Raw genomic sequence first — 22,124 nt, forward strand, 5'->3', positions numbered from 1 at the left:
TGAATCCCTTAAGGCTAAGACTGGTGTTAGTTGTTAGCTTTAGCTTTCGGCTAAAGTCAGAATAGTACGCTCAAACAGAAATGTTTGAGCACAACTTCACTGGAGTGGACCAGTGGAACTATGTTGTGTCTGCAATTAGTGTGTTGTCAATCATATTGCAAATATCTACTAAATATTTTTGCCATTTTTCAACCTGTTTGAACAATGCGACCAAAGTTTTTGTTTTGACAGATGATCTGTTACAGACGTCACAAGCTACCATTTAGTGATGTCTGTGACAAAATACAGACAATCCATAACAATTGGCAGCTCCGAAGAATACAATACAATACAATACAATAATACAACGTAATATAAACACACAGATATGGTGTACTATAGTTACAGTGGTCTTGTTTTGTAGTCACGTATAAACTGTTGCTATTTTGGTATGAAATTATTGTTTGGTATGTGGCTGGCCCCCATGGAGACAGAGCCAAAAGTCAACACACCCCTCCCCCCCTCCAAAATTTTTCTTTTTATTTGTTTTTATTTTTTTATTTATTTTTTTATTTTTTATTTTGTTTTTAAATCCATTACTAATAACAAATACAAGCAAGACAAGGTCAAACCACCAAGGGAGGGAGAGGACAGCATGCTTTCGAGAACTATTATGCTGACTGAAACAATGTAATGTGACGGCAGGATAAATGGACATGTGCTGCATATTCCAAACAAGAGGAGAAATTGTTCAAAGTTCAAGCCTGTCAAAAGAATTGTTATATTGGTGCTGTAGTAAAAAGTGTATATGTCTTTAGGATGCCAAACAATAGTGGGTAAGAGAAATTTTTAAATATATATATCTTCACCGTCACAAGAGAAGAGTTGCAACGTCTGAGAATAAGCAAAAACATTTTGCTGCAAAGTATGTTTAAAGGCTCATAAACAGACAAGTAGAATCATTTTCAAATAATTTTGTCCCTGATTGGTTGACTTGTTGTTTAACCGGATCCATGACTTTTGATCACCTCTCACACACAGGATTAAGATGTTTGTGTGGATGGGCTGAGCTTCCCGAAAGTAGATTTAGAATTGTACAGTAAGGAAGTGAAGAGGCTAGAAAATGGCCCGTCTGACAATATCACTGCCAAAGTTAGTTGGATTTCTACAACCAAGGGAATGGTCCCTTTAATGCGCTTTTGGGAGGTGGCAGCCAAACGGTACGCGGATGTTCCAGTTAGAGACATTGGGGAACTGTAATCCACAGCACAAAGGCATCCTAAAAGAGGACAGTAATCCACTTATTACACATGATAATGTCATCTGTAAACTGCAAACAGCTGGAGAGCAGCAAGATTACAAGCAGGTGATGACAAACATGAGGGTTTTTTTCTTTGCGGTCAAATACAGGACTAAAAAAAAGTTGGCTCTAGGGATGTGCAATGTCACTTCCTTCACAGGGAAGGAAGCAGAGCTAGTGTACAGCACTGATCTTAATATATGACTGGATAGTCCATACACTCCCCTTGCAAGCCATTGAAGCGACAGGGCGGCCATCCAGCTCCTCCCATCGTGCGCGCAGACTACTATATAAACTAGACAAAAAATAAAAATATATACTAGTTTCCTCCTGTAAACATCATTAAGCATATAATTTATACATATATTTAAGGCAAGTTTTAAATATCTGAAGTCCTCTTTGTTTGTATCATTTTCTTAACCACTCACTCCTCACCAGAGTCATGGGGGTGCTGGAGCCTATCCCAGCCGGCTTCGGGCAGTAGGCGGGGTACTGAACTGGCTGCTAGCCAATTGCAGGGCACACAGAGACGAACAACCATCCACACTCACAAGCACACCGAGGGACAATTCAGAGCGCCCAATTACCCGGCCATGCATGTCTTTGGAATGTGGGAGGAGACCGGAGTACCCGGAGAAGACCCACGGTTGTCCATGGTGAGAGGCACAGAGCAGGTGTGGGCATACTTATTATATTACCTCCCGGCTCTGTGCCTGTACATTGGGGTTTATCCGGTAGCAGGGGGACGTTCTGCGTATACACCAAACAGCTGTTCAGAGTCCAACCATCAAGTCCTGGGGGGTGCTGGAAAGCAGTCCTGGTGGGGACTTCCTTATTCTGCTGGGGGACTTCAAGGCTCACATGGCAAAGACAGTGAGACCTGGAAGGCTGTGATTGGGAAGGTCTTCAAAGATGCATGGGTGCTCACCCAGTCAGCCGACATACAGTGGTATGAAAAAGTATCTGAACCTTTTGGAATTTCTCACATTTCTGCATAAAATCACCATCAAACGTGATCTGATCTTTGTCAAAATCACACAGATGAAACAACAGTGTCTGCTTTAACTAAAACCACCCAAACATTTACAGGTTTTCATAATTTAATGAGGATAGCATGCAAACAATGACAGAAGGGGGAGGAATAAGTAACTGAACCCTCTGCCTAAGGATACTTAAAGAGCAATTGAAACCAATTTTTACCAAACAATTTAAGTCAGGTGTGTGCCCAATCACTGATGAGTGACTTAAAGCTGCCCTGCCCACTATAAAACACACACCTGGTCAGAATTGTCTTGATGAGAAGCATTGTCTGATGTGCACCATGACTCGCTCAAAAGAGCTGTCGGAAGACCTGCTATCAAGAATTCTTGGTTTGTATAAAACTGGCAAAGGATACAAAACCATCTCTAAAAGTCTGGATGTTCATCAATCAACAGTCAGCGAAGTTGTGTACAAATGGAGAGAGTTTGGCACTGTTGCTTCTCTCCCAAGGAGTGGCCGCCCACCAAAGATGACGCCAAGAGTTCAGCGCAGACCACTCAAAGAGGTAAAAATGAACCCTAGAGTGTCTGCTAAAGACTTACAGAAATCACTGGCACAGTCCAATATCGCTGTGCATGCATCAACTATATGTAAAACATTGGCCAAGAATGGTGTTCATGGGAGGACTCCACGGAGGAAGCCACTGCTGTCTAAAAAAAACATTGTTGCTCGTTTGATGTTCGCAAAAAGGCACTTGGACACTCCACAGAGGTTTTGGCAAAATATTTTGTGGACTGATGAAGCCAAAGTTGAATTGTTTGGGAGGAACACACATCGTCATGTGTGGAGGAAAAATGGAACAGCTCCCCAACATCAACACCTCATCCCCACCGTGAAGCATGGTGGAGGGTGCATCATGGTTTGGGGCTGTTTTGCTTCCTCAGGGCCTGGACAACTTGCAATCATTCATGGAAAAATGAATTCAAAAATTTATCAGGATGTTTTGCAGGAAAACCTGAGGCCGTCTGTCAGACAGTTGAAGCTAAAAAGAGGATGGATGCTGCAGCAAGACAATGATCCAAAACAGAAGCAAATCGACTTCAAAATGGTTTCAGAAGAACAAAATACACGTTCTGGAGTGGCCAAGTCAAAGTCCAGACTTGAACCCCATTGAGATGCTGTGGCATGACCTCAAGACAGCGATTCATGCCAGACATCCCAGGAATCTGACTGAACTACAGCAGTTTTGTAAAGAAGAATGGGCCAAGATCAGTCCTGATCGATGTGCCAGACTGATCTGCAGCTACAGGAAGCGTCCGGTTGAAGTTATTGCTGCCAAAGGGGGGCCACAAAATATTAAATGTGATGGTTCAGTTACTTATTCTTCCCCCCTTCTGTCATTGTTTGCATGCTATCCTTGTTAAAATATGAAAACCTGTAAATGTTTGGGTGGTTTTAGTTAAAGCAGACACTGTTGTTTCATCTGTGTGATTTTGACAAAGATCAGATCACGTTTGATGGTGATTTTAGGCAGAAATGTGAGAAATTCCAAAAGGTTCAGATACTTTTTCATGCCACTGTATGTGCTTTGTCGACTTGGCGAAGGGGTTCGAACGTGTCGTGTTCCCTGGTGGATCTTGTGAGGGGTGCTCTAGTACAGGGTACCGGCCGCCCTTATACAGACTTTACTGTGCCTGTCCAACCGGCGACATGAGTTTGGTCAGCATTGTCGGCAATAAGTCACATTTGTTTCCAGTGAGAGTTCATGCCGTTTCTACTGGAGCACATCTATAGTTTGCCACTTACCTTGCACCCCATGTATGTTTCGATTATGGGCTTAGAGTGTGTGATCTCGTCAATGTGAAAAAATATGTACACAAAGCCTTGCCTGTATATGCATTGGCCCTTCCATACAATCTTCACTGCGTGTTAGCAAAGCATCTTGCCCCCCAAGAGGAAGACTGAAAATAGAGAGTTGAATTTCTTCTTGTTTGAAGGGCAGATCTCAATGTAGGGCGTCCACGAGAGCGTAATTTGCCAGCAGCTCCCAAATATGTTGACTAATTCAGAGTGAGACCACGTTTGCATGATCGCTTGTCCCAAATGGAATATTTCTCCTGTATTAAGCATGCCTTTAGAATTGCAGTTCTCCTTCTCTAATCTGAAACAGTTGATGGCCTTATAAACAACATCCATGTCCCACTGTGGTATATAAAGTTTCCAAAATGTACTAACATGCGTTCCAGCAATTCAAGAGATCATACGCCTCTTGCTCACAATAATAAAAACAGAGCTCTAGCTCTCTCAACAAGGTGTGTCAGAAAAGTTCCAGGAATTGGTGTCACAACATATATTATACTATACTGTATAATAGAATATAAATACAATATTTCCCCTTCTATGTAATCCCCCTCGAGTCAAACAAACTTTCCAAGCATTTTCTGCCACTCCACATGGGACTCCTGGATTGATTCTTTCATGATCCTCAGCAGCTCCGTTGTCATGACCATCTTTGATGTCATCCACGTCTAGACTATGTCTTACTGATCACCCCCTTGAGCTTGGGAAAGAGAGCGGGGGGGCACATGGAGCCAGGTAGGGTGAGAAGGGACGTTGCTACAATACATCATTGTTCTTCTCCAGGAACTGTCAAATGTTCCGAGCATTTTGAGCAGGCGAGTTGTCATGGCAGCCATGGGTTGTCATGCCAAAACTCTTGTTTTGCACATCACTGAACAAAGATAATGATCATTGCACGTATTTTGGGTATGAAATATATATTCTATGACACTACAGCAACTTTTCTGGCACACCTTGAACAATCTAATAGATGACAATGTAACAGTAAAATTCATAACGTGCGTAAAAAAAAAAAAAAAAAAAAGACTTCAGCATTGATATTATCCTTGTTAAGAATTCAAAAGAAGGCACTCTCTAGGCATCGGTACTAAGCGTTAACATGCAAAACCATAAATCAGCAGTCTAAATCTAGCAACAGCCCACCAGTAGTTACAGCACTTACAGTATAATAATAGTTTGCCATGGTGCGAAAAAACAAAAGTTGCTTAGTAGCGCTACACTGGAGTATTACAAAATATTATTACCCTTTGGCACTAGTGCATCTGATTAACAAAATTTGGCACAAATTTTCATGTTGACAGAACACGCGAAAATTGGACCCAAAGTTGTGAAATGCACAGGGATCATGCCTGAACAAACTCCTCTTACATGGTAGGGAGGGAAGAAACATTCAACGCTGCTTGAGCTTTAATTTTAGCTATATTTTCAACAGACCAATGGATGTTTTACATACTTTTACGCTTCGCTTATTGGTAAATAAATAAGATAACTTAAAAACAAAAAAAACTAGGAAAATAGAATTGTAAAGTAATAAAAGATGGCATGCGATTGACTGGAAGCCAGTCCAGGGTGAATACCGCCTCTTGCCCTCAAGTGGGATAGGCTCCAGCTAACAGACACACTGTATAGAAAATGGATTGATGAATGGACGGATAAAAGTTGGAGTTAACAACTTAATCCTCTTGTCCCACTCTTCTGATGGCTCTCGTAATGGACATAAACATCATTCGGACTTGCCTACTTTATGGGATGTTATGGGGATCAAAGCGATAGCTCAAATTAGTGACGAAAATGTATTGCAAATTATTTGGAATGAAAAAGATACCTACATAGGAGTCAATCAAAATCAAAAGTGAGCATTATTATTCTAGTCAAGACAATAAGGCTTATTACAGTAATAATTGATGAAGCGTTCCCACATACAGTATGTTATTGGTATTTTTATTCTCTACATTTTTTTGCTGCCTAACAACTTCTACATAATGCTTCCAATTTACATTGTTAAAATTTCAACTAGCTTAAAAAATTGATGAGTATATATCATCTGATTCCACATTACTTACAGTATTTGCACAATTTAACATTTAATATCAACTTTTCCCTATCCATTTTCAATGGGACAGTCATTGAACTTCATTTGAACATAAAATCTTTGGAAGTTGGCATGAATTGCGGTAAAATGCTGTATTTTTTGATGTGGTTCAAATAAGGAGAAAAAAAAAAAAATCAGATTTTCCGAAGTTCTGAGAAATGTATATACCCATACACTACTCACAAAAAGTGAAGGATATTTGGCTTTTAGGTGAAATTTATGGAAAACGTAAAAAGTTCACGCTACAGTGATAACATCATGAAAGTAGAATGATGCACTGGTGATTTCCTCATCTCAAACAATTCGCTGAAACAAAAGTTAACAACAATCATGTGCCGTTGAGCATCAATTACAGCTTGACGACGACGTCACATGCTGTTCACAAGTCGACTCATTGTCTGTTGTTGCACTCTTCTTGAATGGCAGCCCTGAGGTCAATCAATCAATCAATCAATCAACTTTATTTGTATAGCACATTTAAAAATCCACAATGGAACCAAAGTGCTGCACATAAAATAAGATAATAAAACCAGATAAAATATAAAAACATACTTAGAAATCACAAAACACATAAAATAATATAAACAAATTCATGCCAGTCTACTGCTTGTAAATATCAGTAATACTATGTGCTGAAGACCAGGGAAAAATAATATGCTTTTAAACGTGATTTAAAAACCAGGAGTGAAGTGGCCTGTCTAACATACAGTGGTAATTGATTCCACAACCTGGGAGCAGCAGTCGCGAACGCTCTGTCACCCCTAAGCTTCCGCCTTGTTTTCGGAACTACCAGAAGCAACTGGTCAGCTGATCTTAGTAATCGGGGTGGGCTATAAGGGTGAAGCAACTCAGATAAATAGGGAGGTGCAAGATTATTCAAACATTTAAAAACAAACAACAGAAGCTTAAAATTAATTCGATAGTGCACAGGGAGCCAATGCAGTGATGCTAAGATAGGAGTAATATGCTCACGTCTACGTGTCTCAGTAAGCAGACGAGCAGCAGAGTTTTGTATAAGTTGCAGACGGGCAAGAGCAGTCTTGCTAATGCCTACATACAAAGAATTACAATAATCAAGACGAGTTGTAATAAAAGCATGAATCAATCTTTCCAAGTCCAGTCTTGATAAAATTGGTTTCACCTTAGCTATCTGGCGAAGCTGATAAAAACTTTTCTGTACAACAGAATTAACACCCAAATTCATGACACAGTCCCTGAGATAAGGTGCTAGTGGACCAAGGTCCACACTAGCAGAGGAAGAGCTACTTGGTCCAAACAACATCACTTCAGTCTTTTCGTCATTCAGACTCAAAAAATTAAAAGAAAGCCAGGATTTAATATCATTTAGACAGTCAGTGAGTTGTTGTATTGTACTGTTCTGGGCCAGGGGAAAATAGATCTGACAGTCATCAGCATAAAAATGAAATAAAATACCATGTTTTCTAAAAACAGAACCAAGAGGTAATAAATAGAGAGCAATTAAAAGAGGGCCAAGAATTGACCCCTGTGGAACCCCATGTGGAAGAGGAGCTTGAGAGGACACAAAATCGTCAATTTTTACACAAAAGCTCCTATCTTTTAAGTATGACCTAAACCATTCGAGGGCGACCACTTGAATGCCCACATAATGCTCAAGACGAGAAATTAAAATGTCATGATCTACGGTATCAAACGCAGCAGACAAATCAAGGAGAACCAAAACAACAAACTTTCCAGAGTCTGTTGATAAAAATATATCATTTGATACCCTCAAAAGAGCAGACTCTGTGCTATGAAGCGCTTTAAAACCAGACTGAAATAATTCAGTGACACCATTTTTCTCTAAAAACGGTAACAACTGAGAGTAAACAACCTTCTCCAATATTTTAGAAATAAATGGGAGGTTAGAAATGGGCCTGAAATTAGCACAAATGAGGGGGTCAAGGCCTGTTTTTTTAAGTAGAGGTCGTACGACTGCATGTTTAAAATCACCTGGTACTATACCAGTAAAAAGGCTATAATTAATTATCTCAAGGACATGTGGTCCAAGAGTGTCAAAAACCTCCTTAAACAAACGAGGAGGGATGGCATCAGTAGGGGAACCTGAGGGCTTCAAATTACTGACTATATTCTTCAATAATAAGAGTGACACTGGCTCAAATTGAACAAAAGTAGATGAATACTACATAGGAGTAGTTAGATCAAATGAAGGCTGGGCAATACAGGCTCTGGTTGACACAATTTTGTCAGTGAAGAACTTAAGAAATCTTTCACAAAGATCAACGGAGGCATCAAAACCAGCAGAAATAGGAACATTAAGAACACTGTTAATGGTTTTGAACAGAGCCCTGGGATTGTTACAATTGGAAGCAATTGTCATTGAGGTTCTACGGTGCAGAGTTTCGCGCCTCTACGCAGTGACTCAGCTGATCTACACAGGTTTTCAATAGGATTCAGGTCTGGAGAAAGTGCAGGCCATTCCATTTGAATAATACCAGTCTCCAAAAGCCGTTCCCTGATGATGCCACCACGGTGCGCTTGAGTACTGTCATTTGTGAATTTTGCCGTTATGCACCTCGTTGGAGAAGAGCAACTTGTGCAAAAAGTACTGAAACATTTAACAGTTGGACATGTGCATTCAAAAGCTTAGAGAAGGTCACATTAAGTTCACCTGTAAAGGTTTGAATGCATTTTAGGTTCGTCCTGAAATTTCACCTGAAAGCCAAATATCCCGAACTTTTTGTGAGCAGTATATGTTTGAATCTTTCAAACTCAAATGTAAGGTAGCTGTAGCCTATTATCTGTACTACGAAACCAAAACATCTGATCATTACTGCACATTTTTTGTACAAGGCAGGGATTTAAAAACAAACAAACAAAAAAAAAGTAGCCTGTATAGGTAGCCAATGTCTAGCCTTCTCTTCATCCATCTTCTCCTTATAAAGGAAGTAGAGGCCAACGTCAGTGTGCAATTAGCTTGACAGCTTCAAAGCTTGACAAAAGAAGAGTGTGAGTTAAATTCTCCCCAGGGAGGGACATGAAGCATCAAGCCAAAAGATGTACAGCAACGTGCTGTCACCGGTCCCAGGACAACCCACAGCTAAGCTCTGTATCAAAGTGACAGCGGAGGAGGGAGCTTAAGTGTGCCAGGATGGTACAAGAATATGCATGAAGGGGGAAAGAAAAAAAAAAGGCACGTCTAGACGAAGATGCTTCAATTCACAACTCTTGGCACTGAAAAGGCAGGGGATAAATTGGATGCTAACGCAGCTCTATTTCCCAGCCAACTGTGTTTTGTTCCACCATTTTTTGCCCACAAATTGTATTCCATGTCAAATCTGTATCACCGAAGCTGCTAACCATCTTCTGCCTTCCACTTGTCACCCTTCTTGTTCCTTCATCCTGACAAATTCAGTTGCTCTTTACCTCTTACCACATCATTTGCCTCTTTCACATACAAATCCTGATGTTGCAAGACCTGATTTTGCCCTTTTTTTTTTTTTTTTTTTTTTTTTTTTTTTTAAATAAGTGGAAGCTAGGAAGCAGAATATTGTTGCAACTGTGTACACCTGCACACAGCACGTTTTGACAAAAATACATGCTATCTTTTCATTCCAAAACACATGCCGAAAGAAGTGAATGCACATGACACATTTTACACAGTTAATATTCTGCCTCCGTTATAACCTTGAAAGCTGGGAAATCTGTGGTTGCCTTCATCACATCCATTCCATGTCAGCCTCCTTCACAAAGACAAACTTCTGGCTTTGTCGGGCAGTTGAACTAAACCATGCAAACTTTGTTTCATTTTTTTCAAGAATAGGAATCGAACCGAGACACTGGAGTCGTCCAAATTCAAACAATGCCCAGCCCCAAGACGGGCAACATTCCGGCTGACCGTTTACATGATCAAAATTAACTTCTAATATGATTGTCAAAAGGAACATTCCACTCCTGTGAACTCAAATCAAAACTGACCAGTTTAAAATGGAGCATTTTGATTGGGTTTAGCCTTTTAACCTGGTTCTAATACGGTTGATATCAAATGACGTCACGTTTTCCTCATTAATATGCATACGTCGGACAAATTAACAGAGCAGGCCACATGCATACACATCATTTTGGAAGAGAACGACAGGCGTGACATTTCAACATGGTTCAATCGACAAACACACTTTGGAACATCTTAAACGGTGGTTGACATGACATGTTGGTCGCTAATTTTCACAAAAACGAAACACATTGAAGTAATGATTTTCATTTGAAGATTTTAAGCCTACCTTTGGGCTGTTACTTCTGTCTAGTTACTTTTGTTTAAGTGGCGTGGTGACACAGTGATCGCACACATCTTAGTGACAATGATCAACTAGCATGTTGTAGGCATAGGGTTCAATAGCGCTGATACTTTATATTAATTTTCACATCTAAGCAACAGTGGCTTCCGTTCCGTAGGTAACCTTGAGGTATTTTTTGGTGCATTCAGCTAGCATAGTAGCTAGCATGTAGCAGGCAGCGAGCAAGGGTAATGCTGAGAAAGCTGACGATAAACATACCTGCACTCGCTCATATTGGGTCTGGATTTAGATGCTAGCCCATTTCCACCGACGGAATGTAGAGAGCACATGTAGGCGTCTTCGGTGACATTTTTCACGTAAATCACTGCTGTTTAATTGTACATACTTGAACCCAGCGTAGACATTCCCTTCATTTGATCCCGGTCAAAAAAAAAAAAAAATCGCCAGTCAGTGGCAGACACCAAAGCAGCAGAGATTTGTTGTAACCATTATTATCGTGTATAATAAGTGGATTACTGTTCTCTTTTAGGATGCCTTTGTGCTGTGGATTACAGTTCCCCAATGTCTCTGACTGTTAAGTATATTTATGGTGAAATAGGGAGTCAGTTCACAAGTTTTGTCTCGTACCAATACACTCCCTCAGTCGCCTGCCTGTGGTACTTATCCGAAAATCAACTGGCCACACCCATGCGTAGTGCACTTTTCTAATAATAGTAATTTGGGCGTAATTGTTAACTGCCCTATTGGAATACAAGGCTCCATCTAAACCCTGCTACTGATGTATGATCTCCACTTTACTAAATATATCAGATGGGTTAAAACTTAAAGTAATAGAAAAATGTGATTTTCTCATTTTTACCAATAAAAACTGTTAACTTAAAATTAGTGCTGTCATAGTTAAAGCGTTAACTAATTAATTAATCACAAAAAATTATCGCATTAATCATTGTATTACCACAGATTAATCACACTGGAAATGGAAAAAAAGGACGCATCTGTCAAAAAAAGGACGCATCTGTTGAGGAAGGACGCATCTGTACTTGCTCCTGCACTCGCTCGTGAATCTAACTACTTGTTGATTTTTGCATTGGGATTTTTAACTACATTGTTGCAGAATGCCTGGCGGAAAAAGAGCTGACGAGATTGAGGAGATAAAATCTTCTCTTAAAAAACTCAGTGGAATGGTCGCCGAATTACTTGAAATGAAGAAGAGCATTGAGCCACTTCTTCAGGAAATACAGCAATTGAAGAAAGAGACACAGGAAAAAGATCGACGCATTGTTGCCTTGGAACAAAAAGTGGATGATTTGGAACAAAATCTTCGTATCAACGATGTGATAGTCACCGGTATCAAGATCAAGCCGCGCCGTGGCCCTTTGAGAGCTGCGGCTAGCACGAGCACGGAAGATTCTGACCAACATTCAGGGAACGAGACTGTGGAACAGCAAGTGACACTTCAACTCAGAGATTTGGGATTAACTGTTGATCCTGCGCACATTCAGATGTGCTTTTCGCTTCCAACTGGAGGGACACGACCACCGGCAGTTCTGATCAGGTTTGTTGACAGAAAGAAAAAGATTGCTCTTCTGAGAGACCGTCACAAGCTTCGTGGGAAACATGTCTACATCAACGAAAACCTCACCAAACGAAATGCTGACATCGCCAAAAAGGCTCGACTAATGAGAAAGAATGGACTTATCGAAAGCACGTGGACAAAAGACTGCCGAATTTTTATTCAAACTAAAGATAACTCTGGTCAACTAAAAACACGAATCGTGAAAGGAGCTGAGGAATTGGCAGCGCTTGAGAGACAACAGTAATTCACAATATCACAACAACAACAACAACAACATCACTAATTACCCAAAGCTGGAGTTGTATATGATTATTTGCTGACTTTGCCAAGGCTAACTCTTGTTTATACACCTGCATTGATAACATGTATTGCTGTTCCCGTTTGAATCTAAATATTGTCTGGCTCGAATTCCGTTTGGACATTTGTTCTAACAGTCAAGGCTACATGATAAGGCTGTATTGTGGCTCCAATGAATCTGCTGTCAATACGCAAAATGGGGGTTGGTGGTCTGGTTCCTGGAATGCAGCTGGCGTGGGCCGCTCTGCTGGGTGAGCGAGGCTGGGCAGCGCACAGGAGTCATCAGATCCACAACGTGCTAGCAACCAGTGGTGCTACCTGACCAGAATCGAGTGCTGAAATTGCTTGAATTGCAATGGGCCGAATGCAAGCCGATCTACTCTTCTGGAAAGCACAACATGTGTGAAAGCTGATCCGAGGTCAGCAAAGACCCTACTGGTGAAAGAGAAGAATTGCGCTTGCCTTGGCTGCTCGCCTGGCGGGGTGGGCTTGCTGGTGGCGTCTGGGGACCGACTCACCAGTGCCAAATGACTGGGACTAGCCACAATCTACACACGGACATTCAAGATGAACTGAGCGAGCAGTGTTTGGGATAGTATGGGATGGATAACGCTAAAAATTAATGACTATTCTAAATAATGTATATGATTGATGCGTTATAGTAATGGGTCGATGGGGACGGGTCTCGAATAAGCTTCGGCTTCTACCCGTCAGCCCTTCTTTCGGATGTCAATGTTGCAAATGATGTGATGTGATTGATGTAAACTGTAATGTGTCCGAAAGGAAAAAATGAATAAACTAAAACACTATTAATTTTGACCGCAGATGATCCTTTTTAGCCGACAGCGGATGGTTACATTAAAGGTAGCTGTTCGAGTTTGAGCAATAAACATAACTACATGCATTAAAGTAAAGCATTTAATAAATGTTTACATATGCCGTAGGTCATTTTTCCCATTTTAAATTATGTAAATAATTAATTGATTAGAAAAAGCAGGATGAGCGTGTGCAGTGGATATTTAATAATAATAATAATATAATAAGTTTTTGAAGATGTCCTCATAACATTAAATGTCGAAAAAAATTAACAGGTGTGCTTTAAATTTAGCGGGCAAAATACAGCACGGTCAAAGACTACTACCTATTCAGTAGTATAGCAAACCTGCAGTGTGCAATGTGTATGCCTTAATGTGATATTATTAGTAGTGTTGTTCCGATACCGTTTTTTGGCCCCCGATACCGATACCAATACCCAGCTTTGCAGTATCGGCCGATACCGATACCATACCGATACTTAAGATTTTTTATTCCTCAACATGAAAAAGCTGTCCTGCTATTGGTTCAGAGCATTCAAGGGCCAATAGAATATCTTAGATCGGAATGCAGTAAACATGTGACATCCCAGTGAATGTCGTGCGCGAGCAAGACACAAGATGCTGCATCCAAAATCCTATATTAGCATTGAAATTAATGGTATCAGCATGTTACTTGTGAGTACTCACCGATACCGATACCACAGTTTTAATGCAGTATCGGCACCTCTGCCGATACCAGTATCGGTATCGGAACAACACTAATTATTAGCATGATCTAGCGTCTAAGTGCCAACCCCTACTTGTAACTCTCTCAATTTGTGCTTTCACTAGCAGTGTCTGTTTGTTAGTAAACTTTAGTTTAGTCATCTGACCCTGACACATTCTAAACCAGTATCAACTAGTATGAAAGTATCCACCTAAATCTAAAGAAAAAAACAACTGCATCTTTCTCACATTATTTGGGAATTCCTGTTGCATGTCAATCCCTCCCTCTCATGTTAAGTCTACCAATCTCTCCAACTCTGACTCATCCTCATCCCTGAGGTGTGCCGACATCTAAGTGCATGGATATACTGTAGATCATACGGATGCCCTCAGCCTCCAGCTTTGTCTACTGCTATGCTGTTTTCTTGTATCCTACCTGATCCCACATGATTTTCACATTGTATGTCAACCGATACAGGATTTGAAGGGGTTAAATGCTCAGTACCTTCTGCTTATCAGTATCAGCCATCACCGCTAAACAAACTGCGATTCCATCATTTTTCACCCCCTCTCCTTTGTATGCCACACATCCCACCTTTCCCACTGCTTCTATTTTTATTTAGGCAGGCTCGGATGGATGCTTGAGTGTGAGGTGGAAGGAGGGAGAATGGGAGACGGCTGAAGAAAGGCGACATTGGGTTTTGCTTTGGTGAATGCCAAGTGACTTAGCAAAAACAATCAACATCACAAGGATCACGAGATTAAATTGTGTGTGCGTGCGTGCGTGTTCATTTCCAATGTTAGGTACACTAATAGGAGCAACCTTTTATTTTAGTGGCATTTTAAGAAGAGTCTGAAAAAAAAACATATCGTCCCTTTTCGGCTAGACTTGTACTGTGAAAATAACTTTTCAAGGACATTAAAAAAAAACAAAAAAAACCCAAAAAAACGGCAGCTTGTTTTGAGTTTCCCAGACACCGCTTTATTTGAGTTGTATTATACCTTACATACCATTTCACTCACATCAACACAGTGCTACCCAAAAAATACATTCAACTGCTAATTTCATATGAAAAAAAAAAGCTAATTTATCACACTGACATTGATGATAGTACAAAGACGGAGCTGGCAGCAGCCGTACACTTCAAAGTCCGCAGTCATGCCGAGCCCCCACCATGCAAAAAGCCTTTTAAAACATCACAAAAGCAAATATCTGCCTAGGGCTGGGCGATTAACCGAAAATTTACCGTTACCGAAATTTACTACAATAACCGATGTCTTTTTTTCCCATGTCGGTAAATCCGGTGTTTTAATAAAAAAAAGAAAAAATATAAGTCTTTTCGGCGGATTTGAATGTGTGTTCTTGGTAGGCTATGTTCATTCCCCTTTAAGACGGTTCAGTGTGTGTAGTCACGTGACTCCACCCATCCAGTCTGAACAAGAAGCTAAACAGACGATGAAGAAATGGCGGCTGCAATAGTTGAAACGGTTGAAACAGTGGAAGTAACGTTAGTCGAGGTTTATCGTGTTATCCTTGTCCTGAAAAGAAATTTCTGTCGTTCGGAAATATCTTGTGTTCCACAAAGACGATGTTGAGCAAAAGAACACGAAATGTAAAGTGTGTCTGAAAAGCGTCGTAACCAACCAAAGCAAGACGGCCAAGCCTTTTCCAACACCAACAGTTCAAGATGTGCGAAGCAATGTTTGAAAAGTGCTATCCCCAGACAGCAGCTCATAACGGAGGCAATTGTAGGGGCGACAACACGACACCATACGAGAGAACGTCAGGTGGGTGGTAAAAAACAACGCAACCCTATTTATTAGGGGTGTTAAAAAAAAATCGATTCGGCAATATATCGCGATACTACATCGCGCAATTCTCGAATCGATTCAATAGGTGGCTGAATCGATTTTTAAACTTCCATTTTTAATGGAAAAATATTCAACAAAACGGCTTACTTCGGGTTAGGGTTCACACCTTAAGCATGGAAGAATGTTATATGAATGGAACATTAAGCCTTAATATTTTATTTTAATGCTGTTCAAACATGAAACAGATTACAACCTGTATAAGACTGAAATTTCAGATAAATAAATAATACTTTTTGACACATATCTTACACTCTACAAGTTTACTGATTAGTATTTTCTAAATTTGAATGAAGAAAATCGCAACAATCGACTTATAAATTCGTATCAGGATTAATCGGTATCGAATCGAATCGCGACCTGTGAATCGTGATACGAATCGAATCGTCAGGTACTAGGCAATTCACACCCCTACTATTTATCGTGCATTTATCGTTACAGAGGTAAAACTGCCCAATTTATCGTGATATTGATTTTAGGTCATATCGCCCAGCCCTATATCTGCCCTACATCATCTTCACAAACTCATAAAGTTCTTCAGCCATGAGTTATGCAATAAGCTGACTAACGCCACGTACTGACAATTCCAAACATCCGGGTATTGCTTATATTTCTGCTATGCAATATCCATCTATCCACTCCCCCCACCCGCTTTTAATTGATTAATAATTTGAAAAAATAAAGACTAAGTGGGGAAGGACCATTAGCATCAATTTGTGGGGAAAGAAAAAGACAAGAATTTGACCATATTTGGATGTATGAGTTTTCCGCAGGACAGCGACAATATGGTAGTCTGGAAATACTTAATTTTTACAGCCAATAAAACTGCCAAAATGCCAAGTGTGGGTCTGGCTGTTTTCACTTTTTTTCTTCAACAAGTCAAAATAAAGTTGTACAAGGGCATCTGCATGATTTAAACAAGCCAAATTGAAGACTTTAAAAATGCTACTGAATCACATTGATCAAATTAAAGAGTGATTATTCATCAAATCTAACTATTAGGAGTGGGCCAAACTGAGTCAATACTGTATTGCATAATTTGAGGAATTAACAGAATTTCTGTAAGAAACCTATCATATTATCATTATTCAAGACTATATAGACAAGGCCAGTGCTGGTTCAGGAAGTGCCACAACATGCCTCATAGTGACCCTGTTCCAAAAAGGCTTAATCATCCATCCATTTTCTGAGCTGCTTGTCCTCACTAGGCTCGTGGGTGTATTGGTGCAATGAATATGAATTTTAGTCCATATCACTCAGCTCTACAACTGGTAAATGTTACTTCATTTATATTGTTCTTTTCCACCTTACAAGGCCCTCAAAGCGGCTACCCATTCACCTACTGAGGACAGCATCCCCCAAGAACCACAAGAGAAGCCCAATGAGCCTGTTCCAAAAACAGCAAACCAGTGATGAGACCTTGTGAGGCAACAATCAACAATAAGGAAGTGACTTATTTAATTTCAAAACCATCAGGGTTTTGTATAAAGGCAAAATCATAAATAAAACTTTGTCATTGTCTAACTACTTCTGCAACTAAATGCATATGATGTGTGTTAAGAAGAACCAGAGGTGAGTACTGACCTCTTGTCCAGAGAGGTAGTAGGCTGCCAGAAGGCCACCGATGAAGCGGATGTTGACTTCAAACACAGACACCTCGACATTCTGCAAAAATGGGAAATGGCAAAATAGTACATCAGAGAGAAATACAAAAATGTTAGTACCGTATTTTTCGGAATATAAGTCGCAGTTTTTTTCATAGTTTGGCGAAGGGTGCGACTTATACTCTGGTGCGACTTATTTGTGAAATTAACACATTATTATATAATTTCAAATGTTATTTTCACACTAAACCGCAAGAGGGCGCTCTAAGCTTGTAAGTTCAACATTGCCGGTAGAAGAGCGCATCGTCTATCTCCCGAGTTGGGGGAGTTGTTTAAAAGTGACACCGAGGATGAAGATTTCATTGGATTTAGTGATTTGGAGTGAAACTGATAGTTTGGTAAACTTGTTAGCATGTTCTTTATGCTAGAGTTATATGAATAACTTGTAGTGATGGGAACATAATTCACGTTGGGACGAAGGGAGAGTTCCGGGTAGGAAGGTTTTGTTATGTGGAAAAGGGGAGTTAGCCTGTTAGCTTCCAGCTGAGTGGGGAGTTGCTGTTAAGACCTCAGAAGCTGATGTCAATAAAACGCCAGCCTTTGGCTCCGTGCTTCAACACTCCGCCTCCGACTCCCGTCACTGCTCGCTACAAACTCTTAATATGTTACGTCATTACTGACATTACCAGGCATGTCAGTCATGTAATGTTAGTATACCGTACACTTATTCAGCCTGTTGTTCTCTGTTTTATTTTTATTTTAAATTGCCTTTCGATGACATGTATGTTTTTGGTGTTGGATTTTACCAAATAAATTTCCCCCAAAAATGTGACTTATACTCCAGTGCGACTATATGTTTTTTCCTTCTTAATTATGCATTTTTTGGCTGGTTCGATTTATAATCCGGAGCGACGTATAATCCGAAAAATACGGTATTTAATAATACAAATAACAGTTGTTAATCATTTGGCTGGTCATTTGGAGTTGATAGTTAAAAGCTACTGAACGTAGAATACTCATTTTCAAATCGCTACTGCCGCCTGTTAAAGAAAAGTGAAACTGCACACACTCTTCATTTACACAACGCGAACATGACTTCACATCCGCAGATAGAGGTTGGGAAATTCAAACCCGATTCCAGCCTGACAACTATTGGCCAGTCTTGCAGGAGTACCCACTGTGAACAGCTAAGGTGTTAATCTACTATTTAGAAGATGTTTCAGTCATACATGGTCAAATAATAAGGCTATTGTAAAGACTTTTATTTATATATATATATATATATATATATATATATATATATATATATATATATATATATATATATATATATATGTTTTGTTTTTGTTTTTTTTTTGGGGGGGGGGTCCATTTAACTACATCATTAAGCAATTGAAGCAAAATGGAGTCAATTTAAGGATGAAGTTGGAGTACTAGGAAAGAAAGGTCACAATTATGATATACACTAGTCGAAATATGAAAAATGAGAAAATAGTTTGCAAAAAGGAAAAGCTTTCCAGGGCAAAGTTGTACAAAAAGCAGAAGGGCTGAAATCACATATTTGTATTTAAATTTGTTAGTTTTTAATATTTGAAGACCATGGTCATTTTGCAATGTTTAATGAATATGCAATTAATTTGCTTAGAATATACATTATAACTGCTGGCAAGTCGTGTCTGTTTTGTAAGTCAATGACGGCAGTTGCAGCCAGTTTTCTCGACAGATGAAAAAAAGAATATGCTTCAAAAATGGCACACTGTGCAAGTCTAATTATTAAATTAATTGGCGACTCTACATTATTAATAGGTGTGAATTTAAGTGGGAATAGTGAGTGAATGTTGTCCAGAACTCCGGTTCGAGTCCAGGCTTCGACCATTCCTGGGTGGAGTTTGCATGTTCTCCCCGTGCCTGCGTGGGTCTTCTCCGGGTACTCCGGTCTCCTCCAACATTCCAAAGACATGCACGGCAGGTTAATTGGGCGTTCCGAATTGTCCCTAGGTGTGCGTGTGAGTGTGGATGGTTGTTCGTCTCTGTGTGCCCTGCGATTGGCTGGCAACCAGTCCAGGGTGTCCCCCGCCTACTGCCCAGAGCCAGCTGAGATAGGCGCCAGCACCCCCCGCGAACCTTGTGAGGAATAAGCGGTCAAGAAAATGGATGGATGTTGTCCAGAAATTGACTGGTGATATCTAGAAAAGGGATGGGAAGAATAGCATTTGATGTTCAGGCGTTTGTCGCATTTATCAAGGGGATAGCACATCTGTCTCAGCTCAGGGGTTGTGGGTTTGAATCCAGGCTCCTTCCCGTGTGTAGAGTTCTCTTGTGCTTGTGTGGGTTTTCACTGGGTACTCGCCATATGCCTGTTGACGACTATAAATTGTCTGTAGTTGTGAACGTGATTGCAAATGGTTTGTTTGTCTCTTATGTGGCAAGTGATTGGTTGGTGACCAGTCCAGGTTGAAAACCACCTTTAGCCCAAAGTCAACCGGGATGTTAAAGCCTTGATGAAGGTCTGCCCTCTTGAGGTGTTTCATTTCAGATTCACACTACGAGAAACAGCCATACAACTTTATATCCCTCACATCTTTATTAGACACCCATATGTCTGTCATAATTGTACAGTGCCGGAAAAAAAAGTGCAAGGTTTTATCGAGAATCCTTCCTCTAATGGGGCTCAAAACTGATTACAGCTGAGGAATGTTACAAGTGAAGAGGAAGGGAGGCGTGACAAGAGGTTAACCCTAATTTATGTTTGTTTGCTAAGCACAGTGAAACTGGAGCTTAATCCTGTTTAATTTGAATGTTGATGACAGCCAGGTGCACTCAACTGCTGCATTTGCATCACGCCATCCCCTCTTCAAAAAGAGAGCAACTATGGAAGCAATGACAGCAGCATGGTTGTGGGAATGTATGCAGTTTATGACCCAGAACCTTCTTGGAAATGCTGTGGAATCTCCAATGCGGCAAGACGACCCAAGTAGAAAAAGACCCAAAAATATTTTTCATTTGCTCACAGTTCCCATGTGAGCTTTTAGTTTTTAGGAAAAAGAAATGAAATCAATCTTAAAGGGAATCAATCTCAGGGGGCTGCCATTTTCTCTGTCACGGCTTACCAGTTTTCTGGGTCTGGTCATGGGATATTCACAAGCTGAACTCTCAGGCACTGTGATGTCATTTTCAGTTAGCAGTAGGGGGCAGTACAAGGCAAAATGGCCACCCCACTGAGATGAATAAAAGGAAGTGGATTTTTCTGATTAATTGATATTCCACAAACACAATATTAATTGGAATACCGTGCTTTGACTAGACAAATATATACATATTGTAAAGATTTGTTTTACTTGACTTCCCCTTTAAGAGCGGTGACAGCATTGTACATCAATTGCTCTGCGATTGTGAGGTTAAGTGGAGAAAGATCAGACAAGGAGATGAGGAGCAGCGACTGGGACCTCAAGATGCCTTGTTAGATTGTTGAACCATTAACATGGCTCGAAAAAAAACACTGCTGATATGTGGTGAGGAAATCGGAGACTTTTGGACAACATCTATAATCTCGGTATTTTCAGGTCAGTCGTCAAATCACTGTAAATTTGATCCAGACTTAGTCTATATTCACAGTCCCCTACAGATCAATTCTGTTTTTTTGGAGGGTTTTTTTTTTAACCATGTGCGACATGTATCCGATTTTTCAAATCTGACCCAGGCCTCTTTCATACGTGAATATTAATTGGATATGTATCAAAAGTCAAATATGCAACACTCGCGTGTGTGGGAGAATGTTTGGGAGACTACTAAGTCCGTGGGCCCTGCGGCTTTATCTTGTTGTTTTGTGACACAGCAAAGTGGTGGGAGTCAAACCTTTCTGAACATATTGGAAAAAGCACAACTTTACTACCATGGCTTTTCAAACATTGGAAATGTGCCCATTATTGTACAATATTGTTGTTTTATAAATTCACAGTTGCGCTTAGCTAATCAGAGATGCCATTAAGTTAGCGACATCTGTCTTTTCCAATGAGAAGCACTATTGTAGTATTGGAGATCACAATAAAATAATAAAACAGAATAAAAGACAATGACCTACAAACAAACAAACAAAAAAAAAGTCTCTTGCTGAAATGAACGGGAAATGTTTTGTGATTTTTGTTCAATGTTTGATTTTGGCTCATTTTTGCACATGTACAGGGGTCATACTCTTGCCCACTTCCCCTACATGTTTCATCCGTTTGACTTGTAACTAGTGCAGTCAAAATCTATTATCCTATTGATTATTCCATCGATTAAAAACCTGCCAAAACCCCCCCAAGAGATTCAAACAGCATATCAAAAGTAGGACAAAAAAACAAGCAGGACTCGTTTCACTTGTAGAAACTGCTGATTGCTTGTTTCCACTGCACCTTGGGAAAGGACAACGCTGCAGCCAGTTGACCTTGAGCTAAAACGGATTGGCATGCTGTGGAATAGCTCGGGAATATGCCCTGCCTGTCAGAGTGACTTGCAGCTGGGTCCCTCTATTCGGCCCTCCTGTGTGCACAGATACTGGCGAGGATTTTGTGCTGAAAACTGACAGATGGGGGAAAGGGACGCAGAGTGGCTGCGACATACATCTTTAAATTAAACAGTGTAGCAAAGTAGGACGACATTGAGGAGTTTCAAAGGGTGTAAATAATGAAGCTGGTACAAAATGTTCTAACTGCAGGACGGCATAAAATTGGAAACTTGATAGAGGATTTGGAGAGGGGGGGCTTTTTAAATGGTTCACCGCTATACAGTAA

The 22,124-nt window shown here is 40.3% G+C and overlaps 1 protein-coding gene across 1 annotated transcript in view; it reads right to left on the reverse strand.

Moving 5' to 3' along the window:
• Positions 1–22,124, reverse strand: part of man1a2 (mannosidase, alpha, class 1A, member 2) — a 95,673-nt gene that overhangs the window by 17,867 nt on the left and 55,682 nt on the right. Inside the window, exon 6 of the mRNA XM_077537219.1 lies at positions 17,333–17,413. Coding sequence (XP_077393345.1) covers positions 17,333–17,413 — 81 coding nt within the window. The remainder of the gene's footprint in view (positions 1–17,332; positions 17,414–22,124) is intronic.

This window comes from Festucalex cinctus, chromosome 11 (genome assembly GCF_051991245.1).
Source record: "Festucalex cinctus isolate MCC-2025b chromosome 11, RoL_Fcin_1.0, whole genome shotgun sequence".
Taxonomy (NCBI): Eukaryota; Metazoa; Chordata; class Actinopteri; order Syngnathiformes; family Syngnathidae; genus Festucalex; species Festucalex cinctus.